This window comes from Castor canadensis, chromosome 3 (assembly GCF_047511655.1).
Source record: "Castor canadensis chromosome 3, mCasCan1.hap1v2, whole genome shotgun sequence".
Classification (NCBI taxonomy): Eukaryota; Metazoa; Chordata; class Mammalia; order Rodentia; family Castoridae; genus Castor; species Castor canadensis.
This window is the reverse complement of record NC_133388.1, coordinates 178060718-178074586: the sequence shown is the minus strand read 5'-3', so window position 1 is coordinate 178074586 and position 13869 is coordinate 178060718. Positions and strand designations below refer to the sequence as shown.

General features: G+C 35.8%; 1 protein-coding gene across 1 annotated transcript in view; it reads right to left on the bottom strand.

Moving 5' to 3' along the window:
- Positions 1-6873: 6873 nt before the first annotated feature.
- The window catches only part of Mal2 (mal, T cell differentiation protein 2), a 29177-nt gene continuing 22181 nt past the window's right edge, over positions 6874-13869 (bottom strand). Inside the window, exons 3-4 of the mRNA XM_074069112.1 lie at positions 11626-11781; positions 6874-8850 (exon numbers count right to left, since the gene is read on the bottom strand). Coding sequence (XP_073925213.1) covers positions 8779-8850; positions 11626-11781 — 228 coding nt within the window. The 3' untranslated portion in view covers positions 6874-8778. The remainder of the gene's footprint in view (positions 8851-11625; positions 11782-13869) is intronic.

The following is a 13869-nucleotide window of genomic DNA, read 5'->3' as shown; positions in this document are numbered from 1 at the left end:
TTTAGTAGAAAAAGAATTATCAAGTGATCAAAAGAGAAAAACAATGAGTCAGAAAAGGAATTCTCACATGTGACTCTTCCATGCAAGTCCCGACTAAATGAATTTCCTAAAAAGTATACTAGTGAGTTGAAGTCTTGCTTTGAGGCTCTTCAGTGAGTAGACTTGATCAATGGACTACAGCTATGTATTGTGAATAAACAATGCTCACCTGAATTCTTGGTAGGTTTGGTTTGGGCCCTATTAACTTTAAAGTAGAAGCCAATGAAGCAGGTCACCAATGTTGCATTTGTTTTAATTCATTTATACCACAATAGCCTGGTGCCCTTTGGGATAACCCAGTGGAGGATGAAGATTAAAATTTGGCTGAAGTGTGGGATCAGAGGTAGTTGAAGATCCATGGAATGTCCTCTTTTGTACTGTAAAACATTCTGGATTCATGGCTGTGATTAAAACCTAGAGAGTATCTACTTAGCTCCTTGCCTCTGGTTCAGAATTGCAACCTTTAAAATGCTTTAGATATTAATACTTTCTGGTCTCTTAGACAAAACTGCTTGGGTTTCACATGTGGCTGTGCTTTTAACTTCATAACCTTACATCATCCCCTAGCTTCCATCATCCCCATTTTCATGAGAGTAAGATCATGAAAGTATGTAATTATGATTAAATTTAATACATTTAAATTTCTTAGTGATCAGCACATAGTACTCACTAAATAGCAGTGATAAAACCCTTCAAGTGCTTCACTCATCACAGAGACACAGTAAGTTAGTTCTCATATTTGCTTGCTTTTTATCTAGCATCAATTCAGTGGTTCTAACTAAAGAAGATTGTGCACATGATTATATCATACATAAGCTGAAGAGTCATTTCAGAAATAAAAAGAGATCACTATGAATCAGTGTTGTCATGTTAGAATACCAGGTCACAGAATACCTGGGAAGTTGAACAGGGGATTATGAGAGTGAGTTGGTAGAAACAGAAAGAAAAGTGGTCTCATAAACAGGATCTGCTACCTTCCAGTGCCTGCAGATGAACTGCTGTATGCTCCTAAAAGGAACCACTTGAGTTCTGTGACTTAAGTGATATAGTCAAGACTGATGAACAGACTCTAATGGGGAAACTGAGAATGCTCCAGTTCTTGTAGTCCTTGATCTAGAAAAAGAGTCCATAGCAGAAGAAAGAAATTATGAGAAGATAGCAGGGCAGGTGAATCTGGTTTGGAGTAGCCTGCAGCATCTTAGGACAAAACCCAACTTCCTTGCATGGCAGAGAAAGGTCTTCATAATGGGCCCCTGCCAACAATCCTGCCTCACTATCTTATACTCCATGTGATAGCTGCATAGTGCCACTTTGCTTCCTGAATGTATTATCTCTTTCATTTGGGTTTTTATAACTAGATTCGTCTACCTGGAATACCTTTCTCCTTTTGTCTTCATTGACACTAATGAAATCTTCAGATCTCATATCTCTCACTTCTACCAAGAAACATTCTGATGTTCTTCCCCTTCAGTACCAGATTAGCATTTCCCACTGCCTTCATAACATCCTATGCATGTCTAAAATTAACTCATTCTATGTTAATTGAATATTTACTTGTCTTTCTCTTTAAGAATAGTTGCTGCATTTCATTCTCCACCATAGTCCAATTCTTATTCAATGTCTAGCTTAGATGCTTAACATACATTGTGAATAATTGAAAAGACTTCCTTAGTTTTGCTAGGAATCAGAACTCCTCCTGGAATTCTGACTTTTATCTTAGTAGTGAGGTTACCCTTTGGGGATTGTCTTAAGGAAATATCAACATTCTGAAAGTCTTTAAGTCAACTACCAAGGTAGAACTCTTCTTTTTAAAAAAATTCTACCAAGGTGCAACTTATCATTATTTATATCATCAAATGTCTCAAAGTAAGATCACATTAGTGGAACTACAATTCAACAGTTCAGGGATATACTAAACCATGTTTTATTTTAAAAAATATTTTGCCAGATATAAGATTGCTGATTTGAGATTAGTAGACAGTTTGAGGAGCTTTGAGTTACACAGCTCTTCAAACTCCCTATAGGGATTTCACATCAATTGTCCTATTAGACTCTCATAATTCTCCCTACTAGGCAGGGAGTGTGTTTTCCAGTCTTTTGAAGAAGTAATGAAGATTGCTTTGTAGTTTCTCCAGGTTTATCCAGTGAATATTTAAAGTTGGCAACCCTACACATTTTAAATTTAGTTATTTCATCTGTTCTTCAGACTTGCCTAACTACTTTCTCAACATAAATGTTTAAGGAATTTAAAACTTGAAATGTCTTTAATAGCTTGAATTGTGTCCCCCCAAAAGTTCTCTTGAAGTCTTTACTCTCTTACCTCACCCCCTCCCCAGAACTGTGATGCTATTTGAATTAGAGTAGCAATCAAGTTAAGATGAGGTCATTAGGTTGGACCCTAACTCAGTTTCAATGATACCTTTATAAGAAAAAGAGATAGAGCTTCAAGGTAGACCGCCACATGACAACAGGTGCAGAGAAGTGAGCTAGGCAGCAGTAATCATTTCAAGACCTCTGCCACCACCAGAAGCTAAGAAGCAAGGAAGGATCCTCTCAGAGTTTCAGAGAGAGCATGGTTTGGTGGAAACCTTGATTTCAAATATCCACCCTTCAAAACTATGAGAGAATATATTTCTTTGTTTAAAACCACCAGTTTGTGAAGTCTGTCACTGCAGCCCTAGAAAACTGACATGGTACTCAAAACCTAAGTCCAGATTCCTTTCTAAACCACCTCCTCCTATAAAGCAGTAACCAGCAGCTTTACACTTGATCTTTTGTGTGTGGGGGAGGACAAGCTCATGCTTTTATAATAACCTTCTTGTAAGAACTCAGGGGTCCTATAGGGCAGCCTTACACCCCAATGGCCTAAAATATCTCCCACTAGGCTCCACTTCTTTTTTTTTCATTTGTTTATTCACAGGTGCATACATTGTTTGTATCATTGTAGCCTCCCTCTCCCCCTCAACCCCCTCACTTCCAGGCAGAACCTGTTCTGCCCTTATCTCTAATTTTGTTGAACAGAAGACATAAGCAATAATGAGAGACAAAGCGTTTTTGCTAGTTGAGGTAAGGACAGCTATACAGAGATTCCTAGCATTGCTTCCATGTATCAATGTTTACACTTGATCTTAATCTTTCCTCTCTTTTGCTCACACTCCACATCAGTGCATCCTATGGGCTTTACCTTCACCACACCCTGGACTCCAACCCTTCCCACCACTTCCTCTGCTGCCCCTGTGGTGTGGCCCATCATCATCCCTCACCTGACTGACCTCAGTAGCGTCTGATTGTCCCTGCTTATGTCCTGTTTCCCTGCATCCTGTTCTTAATCCAGCAGTCGGCATTAACCTATTAAACCATAAGTCAGATAGCATCGTTTCTTTGCTTACAATCACTCTATGGTTTCTCTGACAACTTAGAAAAAGGCAGGGTCCTTTTTTCTGCTGATCAGGCTAAGAACTGAGCCTCAGCATTGCTTCCTACCTCATCCTACCCTACTTCTCCTTCCACTCATTTCTCCAGATGCACAAACCTTCCTGCTGAACCTTGGTCATACCATGCACACTCTTAAGTACTTTGAAGGGGTTTTCCTTTCTTGCCTGGAGGGCTTTCTTCCTAGACTTGTGCATGACTTCCTCCCTCAGCTTAGGATTCTGCTCATTATCTCTATCTTAGCCTTTTCCTTCCCAGCACAGTGAAAATTGCAAGTCTCCTGCCCCTGGCACTCTTACATTTGCTACTTGCTTTGCTTTTTCCTTAGGATCCACAAGGATCTAACATTTCACGTATGTGTGGTTGACCTTCAGTATTCATGTGGAAATGGTTACAGAATACTCCCTCGAAACTAAAATCTGCAGATACTTAAGTCACCTATATAAAATAGAGTGGTATTTGGGCTAGGTGTGGTGACTCAACACTGTAATCCTAGCTATTCAGGAGGGGAAGATCAAGAAGAATATGGTTCCAGGCCAATCCATGCAAAAAGTCCATGAGACCACATCTCAACCAATGGCTGAGTATGGTGGCATATACCTATCATCGTAGGTATGTAGGGAAGCACAAATAGGAGGACTGGGTTCCAGGCCAGTCCAAACATAAAACAAGCCTCTATCTCAAAAATAACCGATACAAAAAGGGCTTGCAGAGTGCCACAAGTGGTAGAGTGCTTGCCTAGCAAGCATGAGGCCCTGAGTTTAACCACAAAAAAAGAAATGGGGTAGTATTGGCACAGAAATTATACACATCTTCCCCGTATTCTTTAAGTCACCTCTGCATTGCTTATAGTACTCACCACAATGTAAATGCTATACAAATAGTTGTTAAACTGAACAGTGTCAAGAAAAAGTCTGTACATGTGTAGTGCAGATGTGATTATTTTTCTAATATTTTCCACTATAGTTGGTTGAACCTACAGATAAGGAATCCAGGATATAGAGAATCAGCTGTACTTAACATTTACTCTCTCCTTACACCAAAATGGGAGCCCTATGAGAACAGGGACCTTGCTTCCTTCACTGTCTGTCTCTGGAGCATCTAAAACACATAGGCATATGAAGTTTAATAAATATTTGTTGAATAGGTGAGTAATGAAAGAACTCTTAAATCACAATCTCCTGTCTTTTCTACTATACACAATGGGAAAAATACAGTTCAAAATAAATGATTAAACTGAACAACTTTTTAGAAAGTAAGCAAGTACACTCAGTACACTAAAAACTAATTTTCCTTCCCCCAAATTACCCAGCTTAAAATATTGTCACAATTTAAATATCTATGTCTAGTTTTCTTGAAATGACTGACAGATTTGAAAAGTAGAAATGGTAAAAGAAAAAAGAAAGATATAGGAGGACTTTTATAACATATCAAGACCAAGTTCTCACTATTAAAAAATAAACAAATACCGTAAGTAAATTTGGACTGAATTGGTTCCTGATAATGTACACTAGACTAAGGAGTTCCATACTAATTTGAGGGAATCCCTGACATTATGCCTTAACTTTGTTTTAGCAAGTCATTTGGATTTCTTTCCTATATTTGGAAACCTAAACCATTCAAGTATCATTGGACCAAAACCACATCAAATGTCATTCAAATATTATCAAATATAATATTATGTAATAATACAATAATGTTATAATTAGTTATTGGAACTTTAGCAGATTTTACAATAATACCCTAGGGTAAAAAAGGGCTCTTTTGGGTTAATGGTGAGTGAATTTATTGTTTTATAATAATTGCCAATGAGACTGATAAAATTTTTAAAAAGAACAAATACATTACTGAGTAAATATAATCACTGTAACAGGGGAATGTCAACATGAGGGGACTATTCTGGCAAGTATGATGATACAGGCCTTAGAAAGTATCCAAGAAAGAACACATTAAATGACAAACAAGAGAAGGTGGATATTAGATTCACAGGTGTCCTACAGAAAGACAAGAAGAAACTGAGGGAAGTTAACAATGAAAACTATACATACCAGTCTATTTGCTGGTTTATAAAGGAATGTTCTGCAAAAGTATGTAATGCTAAACTCAGTGCCCTGGTGGAGAAAGAATGAAGCCCTGAAACATGGGATGAGGACATTTGAATGATTACCCATTTGAATTATACATGCATAATTGTGTTTACCCTCTAAAATGTTTCAAAGAACTGCCAGACCACTTTTCTACAGTAGCCATATCATTTTACATTCTCATCAGGAATAATGTTACATATAAGCACTTATGGTTAAATCCAAGGCCATAAGGATTTATCCTTATGGATTTTTTCCTCTGAATTTACATCATGCATTATTTGTAGAAGAAAAGTGCCCTGAGGTAGGACCTATACATGTTCATGTACAATGGGCTTTGGGATGCTTCATGCATAAGCATGGAGCCACACTCAACTCAGCATCCAGCCAGGGAGCTATCTCCATGAGGTTGTTTGCTGATCATGTCACATAATGCACTCTCCAGAAGCAGCTGCCTGAGTGGTGGAATGGACTGCTGAAAGCACAGTCACAGAGGCAAGACTTGGTGAGACTGAGGTGCTGCTTCTGGATGCCATCTATACATTGAATCTGGGACTTCTATAGGGCATTGTGTCCTCGAAAGAAGAATTTATGGGGCTGGAGAAAAAGAAGAAAGCAGGAATGTCCTCATTTACCATTACTATCAATGACTCACTGCAGACTTGGTGCTTTTTGTCCTTGCAACTTTGGGTTTATTCTTACCAGGAGGTAAAGCTTTCATCGATCAGTGGATCCTGATCAGGAAAGGGGAGGGGTGTTATTACACAGTGGAGGCAGGGTGGGGGGAGAGTTGTTTGATATGCATGGAACTCAGGTGGTCCACTTCAACATCTTTTTGGTATTTCCTTATCCAACTGTGGTTATCAAAAGACAAGTGCTGTGACCCTAATGTGGAAAAGATCTTGTCTGGGTTCCATACTCTGGGTTTGGGTTGCAAACTAGAAAATCCACTAAGATCTGCAGAGGTGGGTGGTGGCTACTAGGGCATGTTTTAGTTCTCTAGTCTTTGAAACAAGGTATTATCTGCCCCTTCAGGTTGTTATGAGGATAACATGAGGTAATATTTTTTTTTTAAATGCTGACACCATGCTTTAAAATAAAACATAGTTCATTTATCTTTCCTTTGTAATATTACTTCCACAAACTTAATCTCTTCTCATCACCAAAAACTACTCATTGACATTTCTTGAGAGACACTCTTTTATGCAGAACTATTTAAAACAGAACTCTTATACAAATCTAGAAGTTCTGTCAAGTTTATAACAAACCCTAACAGAATTTCAAACTGAATTGTATAAAAAATAGATGACTAAAAGGATTATCAAATGAATACTTTATTAGCCATAACACTTTTAAAATAAATTTCTTTTCATCATGGAGTTACCAGATTTTAATACCAACCAACACTTTCTCATTTTTACACTAAGATATGTAAAGAAATTCTTATATGCCATAATTTTTGTTCAAGTTCTTTGTCACTAACTCACAAATACAGAATGCAATTAATCTATAAATCTAAGTATTCACAGTTAGGTGAGCTTTAGGTTTGGTTCTTAATGATCTAGAAGCAATCCATTTACAAAAGTGCCACCAATACATTTTAATGAAATAATTTAATTTAATGCCACCAAGCATGGTCTGTTATACCTGGAAAAAAATAAAAACAAAATCAGAACTAAATTCTAGCAGACTACCTTTAAATGATTCTAAGTATAATGCACAATATATATTTATGGCACATTTATGACTTCATAATACATAATTCATAATACAGTTATAGGTATGTGGTATGGAGCTAGAAAAACCAAGGAATTCAGACATTGTAGAAAAGATATGGCATAAGTGTAAAGTCATAGGGCTGATTTCTTCAAGCCACATATTGAAACATGTCTCTTGTCTTTATAATATTATCACAAACCAAGCTCTAACAAGGTTCTTTTTCCTAGGGAGTATTAGATAAACAGCATTTGATCACTGGGCATTGATCATGCTACGCATTCATGGTTTTGTTATGTTCCATGAAATCTAATAATCTAACATGGCACTCTTAGGTTGTGTTTCAGTTAGAAAACAATGGGCTGAGAGAATTAAGTTACCCAAATCCCTGTTTCCCCCACAGAGGTAGCCCTGCTAGGGCAACAGGCAAGTATCTTACATGGAAAGCATCTTACATGGAAAGCATAGTGGAACTGTGGCCTAACCTCAACTTGTTCTCCCATTCAAGCCATTAAGATCAGGGTCTCTATAGGTAGATTAAAATTGTTTTCTGTATTCTCTGACCAGAGACAATTTTCGTATTGGCTATTGTAAAAACAACACAGAGGTTTGGGCTATTATCAAAACATGTAAGAATCCATAGTCTTATGTTGTATTTAATGATCTATTCAAATTTAACTCAGAAAGTAATGCAAAATAATAGAAATAAAAAGTTACCTCCTTAGAGAGCCTGTTAGAAAATGCTTCACATACATTAACATTCATATATTCATGCACAGGGCAAACAACTATATTCTGAAGCATAAATAAATCAAAGTAAGACATAAGTAGCTCGATACCAGTTTCAGTGGTGATTAATGGTCTCTGGGGATCCTGCTTTAACAAGCCTTAGATGAGAGTCTTGCTTAGCTGTTAGGATAGCATTAGTTTGATTAAGCAATAAAGATTTATTTCATAAATTACTTTCTCTTATACCCAAGACTTGCTGGAATTAGCTTGAGAAACTATATGCACTTTCAAGGGTATATAACCATTAACCAAAGGCAATGTGATTATTGCATGATGATACTAAATATCTATTATCTAACGAGGTTTATAAATTTTCATGTACCAATTCCTTTTTCATATTGCAAGATAGAATTCAATGGGAAGCCTATTTTGAAAGGCATGGAGTTACCTATTAATATTAAGGTTCAGGTGACTTAGCAACTAAACAAAATGAATACTGTTTTTTCATAAACAGTATCTGTGTATTTTATGAATATAAAAAGGAAACTTCTTCTAAAAAAGGAAAGAGATGTGAAATGAAATGTTAATTCTCTACCATCATGCTAAAATTAAAATCTCATCCATGAATTAACCCAAAATTTTCACTTAAGATTCTTCTCTCTACTAGGCAAATTACTTCTGGAACGTTGTTACATCTTAACAAAATGTTATCTAAATTGGTCAGACATATAAAGTGGACAAGTGAAACTAACACACGACTGTTAGTTTCCAAGGAGTGTTACGGTCGCCATCTTCGTAAAGCCAGACCCAAACTGCAACCATAACAAGCTGTCGTCATAAAGGCAAAAATCTAAGGAAAAAGAAAGAAAAACTGATATCAGATTCATAAGACTGACTTTAAGAAAACACTCCCCATGAGAAAACTTTATGAAGACTGACCAACTTACCTAAAGATACTTCAGCATTTATGAAAATATTTTGTATTCGTCTCTTTTTTGGATGATTAATACTTCTATTTTATTCCTCTATGCCAATGCCCCTTCATTTAAACATTCTAGCTCTTAATAATATTTTCATCTGTAGACAGCCTTATGTTGAACATTTGCTCACATACTGGGCTCATTTATTAAATATTTATGAAACCCCAGGAACTGTATTAAAAAATTCAGTATGAGTTATGTATTCATATAGTGGTTTCATAGCCAAGGAAGACAATAACTATCAAAACCAAAGGATGTATCAAATCATTTCTATGACTTTAGAACTGAACAAAGGAAACTCAGAAATGAATCATGAGGTCAACTCTTTCTTGTGTGGGAAGCAGTACCCATGTACAAGTTTGTATCCTGCTCTAAATTACTATCTTTAAGTTCAATGAGAATTCCTTTAGCACCAACTATGTGTATATCACTGTATTTGGTGCATATAAGCAAATATTAGCTATTGTCCTCACCATTTTGGTGTTTATGATCCACAGAAAACTACAAGATAACCAGATCAGTATGATAAAATAATTATGATTCAATGTAGGAAACTATCACTCTGGAAGGAATATCAGGTGCACTTACAGAACATTTTCACACTTAAATTACCTATTAATAAAAATGCTATTCTTCCCACCCTTCTTCTTCTGGGTGTTTTTTTTTTTATGCATTTTTAACCTAGATGTTCTCCTCTAAATGAGAACAATTGCTTTTGATATTTATTATTAGTGAAAAAGGATTTTCCTTGTTCTCAGGAATACTGAAAGAAAAAGCCAAGTGAAGGATTCAATACAATGTCACAAATAGCTGATCTATTTTAAGGCTCTGACAACTCAGGTACTACAGACTTGTCTAGACTGTAGTATGTGGATAAAATGGGACTTAATGAAGAATGTGAGGTACATGGAGGTCTACTGAGACAGTTTTACTTAGGCAGAGACAGAAAGGAAAGAATGGAGACAGAGTTACAGAAGAGGCATAGTCAAAACAGAATCATTCTATGGAGAACTCTGAAAACTAGGCCCTTAGGGCAAAGGTATGCTGTTGAGAAATTACTGATACCAGCCCATCATCATTGAATACCTATTATTCCTAACTATCAGGTGACTATCAATGGACCAATTTATGCCTTCTTCTATGATGCAAGGTAGTAAGAATGAAAAAGGAGGGGTTGAAAGTAAAAAAACATAGAAAGGCAAATTCAATGGATATTTTGATAATGAATAGAAAGGGAATCTGTTAATTCCAACACCCACAATTTTCCTTTGTAAAATTTTAAGACCAGTGTTATCCAGCTGTGATCACTGGATTATGAGAATTCCAAGGATTTCATTCTACTCTCAAGGCTGATGAAGTGGGTAGAAGGGACTTTATGAAAACAAAGAAGGGGTGATATTCAAGACTCACTTCCCCACCTTCATCTAGGGCACCTATGCTTTTATCTTCTACATTTATTGGTCTTTAAGGAAGATTTTATTAAATAAAATAATTTAATTTCTTATAAAAAGGGACTATTAAAATCACTAATCTAAATTAGAAACATTTCAAAATTAGAACCTTACTTCATTTCTGGTACAATCCCACTTTCAATCTAATTCACTATAGGTACTCATTGAATTGTGACAAGTCTTAACAGATTTGGAAACTTATGATAATAGGTCTTCATACCATCTGTCCTCACCCCTCAAAATGCAGACTCTGTATCTGTGTTGTCCAACATAACAGCCACTAGCCATGTGTGACTATTTAAATTTAATTTATTAAATTTAAGTAACACTAGAAAATCAGTTCCCTTGTCATACTAATTTTAATTGTTCAATAAGCTCATGTAGCTAGTGTCCACCATATTGGATAGCACATACATAGAATGTTTCTATTACTTTAAAAGTTTTATTGAATAGTGTTATTCCATATGGGAAATATGGGGCTATTTATAGGTTACCTTGGTAAAACAGTAAAAAACTAAGGTTATTAACTTGCTATATAGTTTATTAAATAGCAAGGCATTTCAGAAAGTAATTTCTATTTGCGATGGCTTAAAATTATCTGAAAAACAAAAACAATGTACCATTTCTTCAAGTTACCTATGACAACAGAAAATGACAAATTCACACTAGGTATGCTTGTATCCCATCTCTTGTAATGGCTGAATATTTACCTCCCCTACTCATGTCTACTTTCTTCAATGTCAGGAATTACAACCTACCCACCCCAACCCCAAGCCCATCAAATTACCTGACACTTGAAGGCCCATAGTGAATATCAATTCAATTACAATGAGTTAAATATAGGTACAGAACATTAAAAAGCAATGCTGGGAACAAATACAAATCTCTTTTACCATGTCTGAAAACTAAAAGAAGTAAACAGCACAATTACTTCTTCCCAATAAAATACATTTTGGTATGCTTTATCAAACGGTCCTGACCTACTTTCATCTTACAGGAGTGTCAACCTCCTTGTGCTTCAGTTTTAACCATCCTAACACTGATGGTGATTGCAGCACTTTGTACAGGTAAACAGCAATTACTTGTTTAATGCAAATGGCTGTTTTGAGAGAGGCTACTGTTGCCTGAGGAGCTTCTTGGAGACCTTGACAGTGGTGGAGCAGCACTGGTGAACAGTGCTGGTGGAAGACTTACTGTGGCTGCCACGTTGATGTTATACTGGTTATCTTTCAGGAGTGGCTGCACAGTCACAGTTGCATTGCACTGCAGGTCATGAAGGGAGGTGGCTGCTGCTTCCAATAAAAAGGCTCCAAAGTAGAAGACAAACACTACAAAATGGTAGGCAAAATCCTGAAAGACAAAGGGTATCTATAATAAAAAACTGCAAGATTTTTATTTCTGTTCTTTATTCCAAATGATGAAGTTTAAGAAGACCAGAATATGTAATGAGTTGTAACTATACACATTGTCTATTTTAGCTATTATAACCACGCCAGTCTATTAAAATACCAATGAAAACCAACTGCCTCATTTTACTTGGTACAATGGCAAATCTGATGTACTGAATTTTATAATAAAATACATGATTTCATTTGGATTAAGATACACAGATATTAATATGAATTAACAGAAAATAAAAAAGGAATAACATGCTGTCTTTAAAATTCAAGTGAGCATCACTTAAATTACATCAAGATTCCATATATTTTATACTTAAATTTTCTGAGTAATTATTATTTTTATCATTAGATCATCCTCCTGTACACTAAGGACACAGAAGACTTAATCACAGAATTTAATGACATATATAGTCTGTTAAATAAATAATATATTTTAAAGCAAATAATATATACTTCTGCAAAATGAACAGAAACAATTATTTATTAGGTTATTGGTATGCGGTATGCTACTGGAATTAATGTGAAACATAACTGCATCAAAATTCACACAATCTTACCTGAATTACTATACTACCGGCACATTGTTCTTTGTTTTTAACAGCCCTTGTAGATCAGGTACTTCATATGCATTACTTCTGATCCTTACAACCATCACTCATTATTTCTATTTCACAAACAGAATGCTTCTTTCTTTTTTTTGGTGGCCCCCAACTAATCAGCACAGTAAAGATAGTAGTGCCTGGTTACTTATGCCTAACATAAGATCTTGAAGTACAGACTGTGCTCTAGAGCTCTGCATTGACTTATCCAAGGCTGCATCAAAATATGAGACTTCCCTGCTTTTTCATACTTCCTTCTGCACTTTTACAGGTACTACATCTTCCCTCCCCATAAGACAACAAGAAAAGAAATACCAAAAACCTCTTGTGCTTCTAAATCCATCTCAGAGTCTGCTCCCAGAGGGCTTAAGATTACACATAGACTTTTCTTGTATGCTTTTCCTTCTCAGCCATTAAATAATTTAAAAATTCTCTTTTTATTAGCACATATTGATAGTATAAAGGATATCACTGTGATAATTTTATACTTGTGTACAGTGCAATTATTACAAGCTCACCCTCTTTATTATATTCCTTTAGCTTATCTCCCTTCTCCCCCCTTTTCAAACAGTATTTTATGGATTTCATTATGCTTTCTTCATATACACATATATAATGTATACCCCTCTAGTATCCTCTCCTTACCCTTTCATTCCCCAAGACAATCATCCTTTTACTCTCATATACTCATGTCCCAATACTATTAATTATTATTATTACAATCATCATTTTAGGTTTAGATTCTGCATATGAGTAAAACCATAATGTATGCTTTCTGAGCTTGACTTATTTTGCTCAACAAGGTATCTCCAGTTCTATCCATCTTCCTGCAAATTACATAAAACACACTCACACAAACACATACACACATACTTTCTTCATTCATTCATTACTTTGGGGGCACCTAGATTGATTCCACAGCTTGTCTATTATGAACAGTGTTGTGATAAACACACAGATATGTCTCTTGTATGTGGATTTACACTCCTTTGGATATATGCCAAAGAGTGGAATAGCAGGGTCATTAGATAGGTCTATTTTGACCTTTTGTGAAGAACTGTTATACTGATTTCTACAGCAGTAGTACTAGCTTAAATTCCCACCAAAAGGGTATGAGGGTTCCTTTTCCTCCATAGACCCATCAGCATTTTCTGTTGCTTGTTTTCTTGATGACTGACATTCTGACTGGGGTAAGACTTTTATTTCCCTTATGGCTAAGACTGTTGAACAATTCTTCATGAATTTATTAGCCATTTGTTCTTCTTTTGAGAACTGTCTGTTCAATTCACTTGTCCATTTATTAGTTGTGTTATTTGTACTTTTGGTGTTTAATTGTTTGACCTCTTTGTATATTCTGGATATTGATTCTTTATCTGATGAAGAGTTGGCAAAGATTTTCTCCCATTCTGTGAGTTGTTTCTTCATTCTGGTAATTAGTC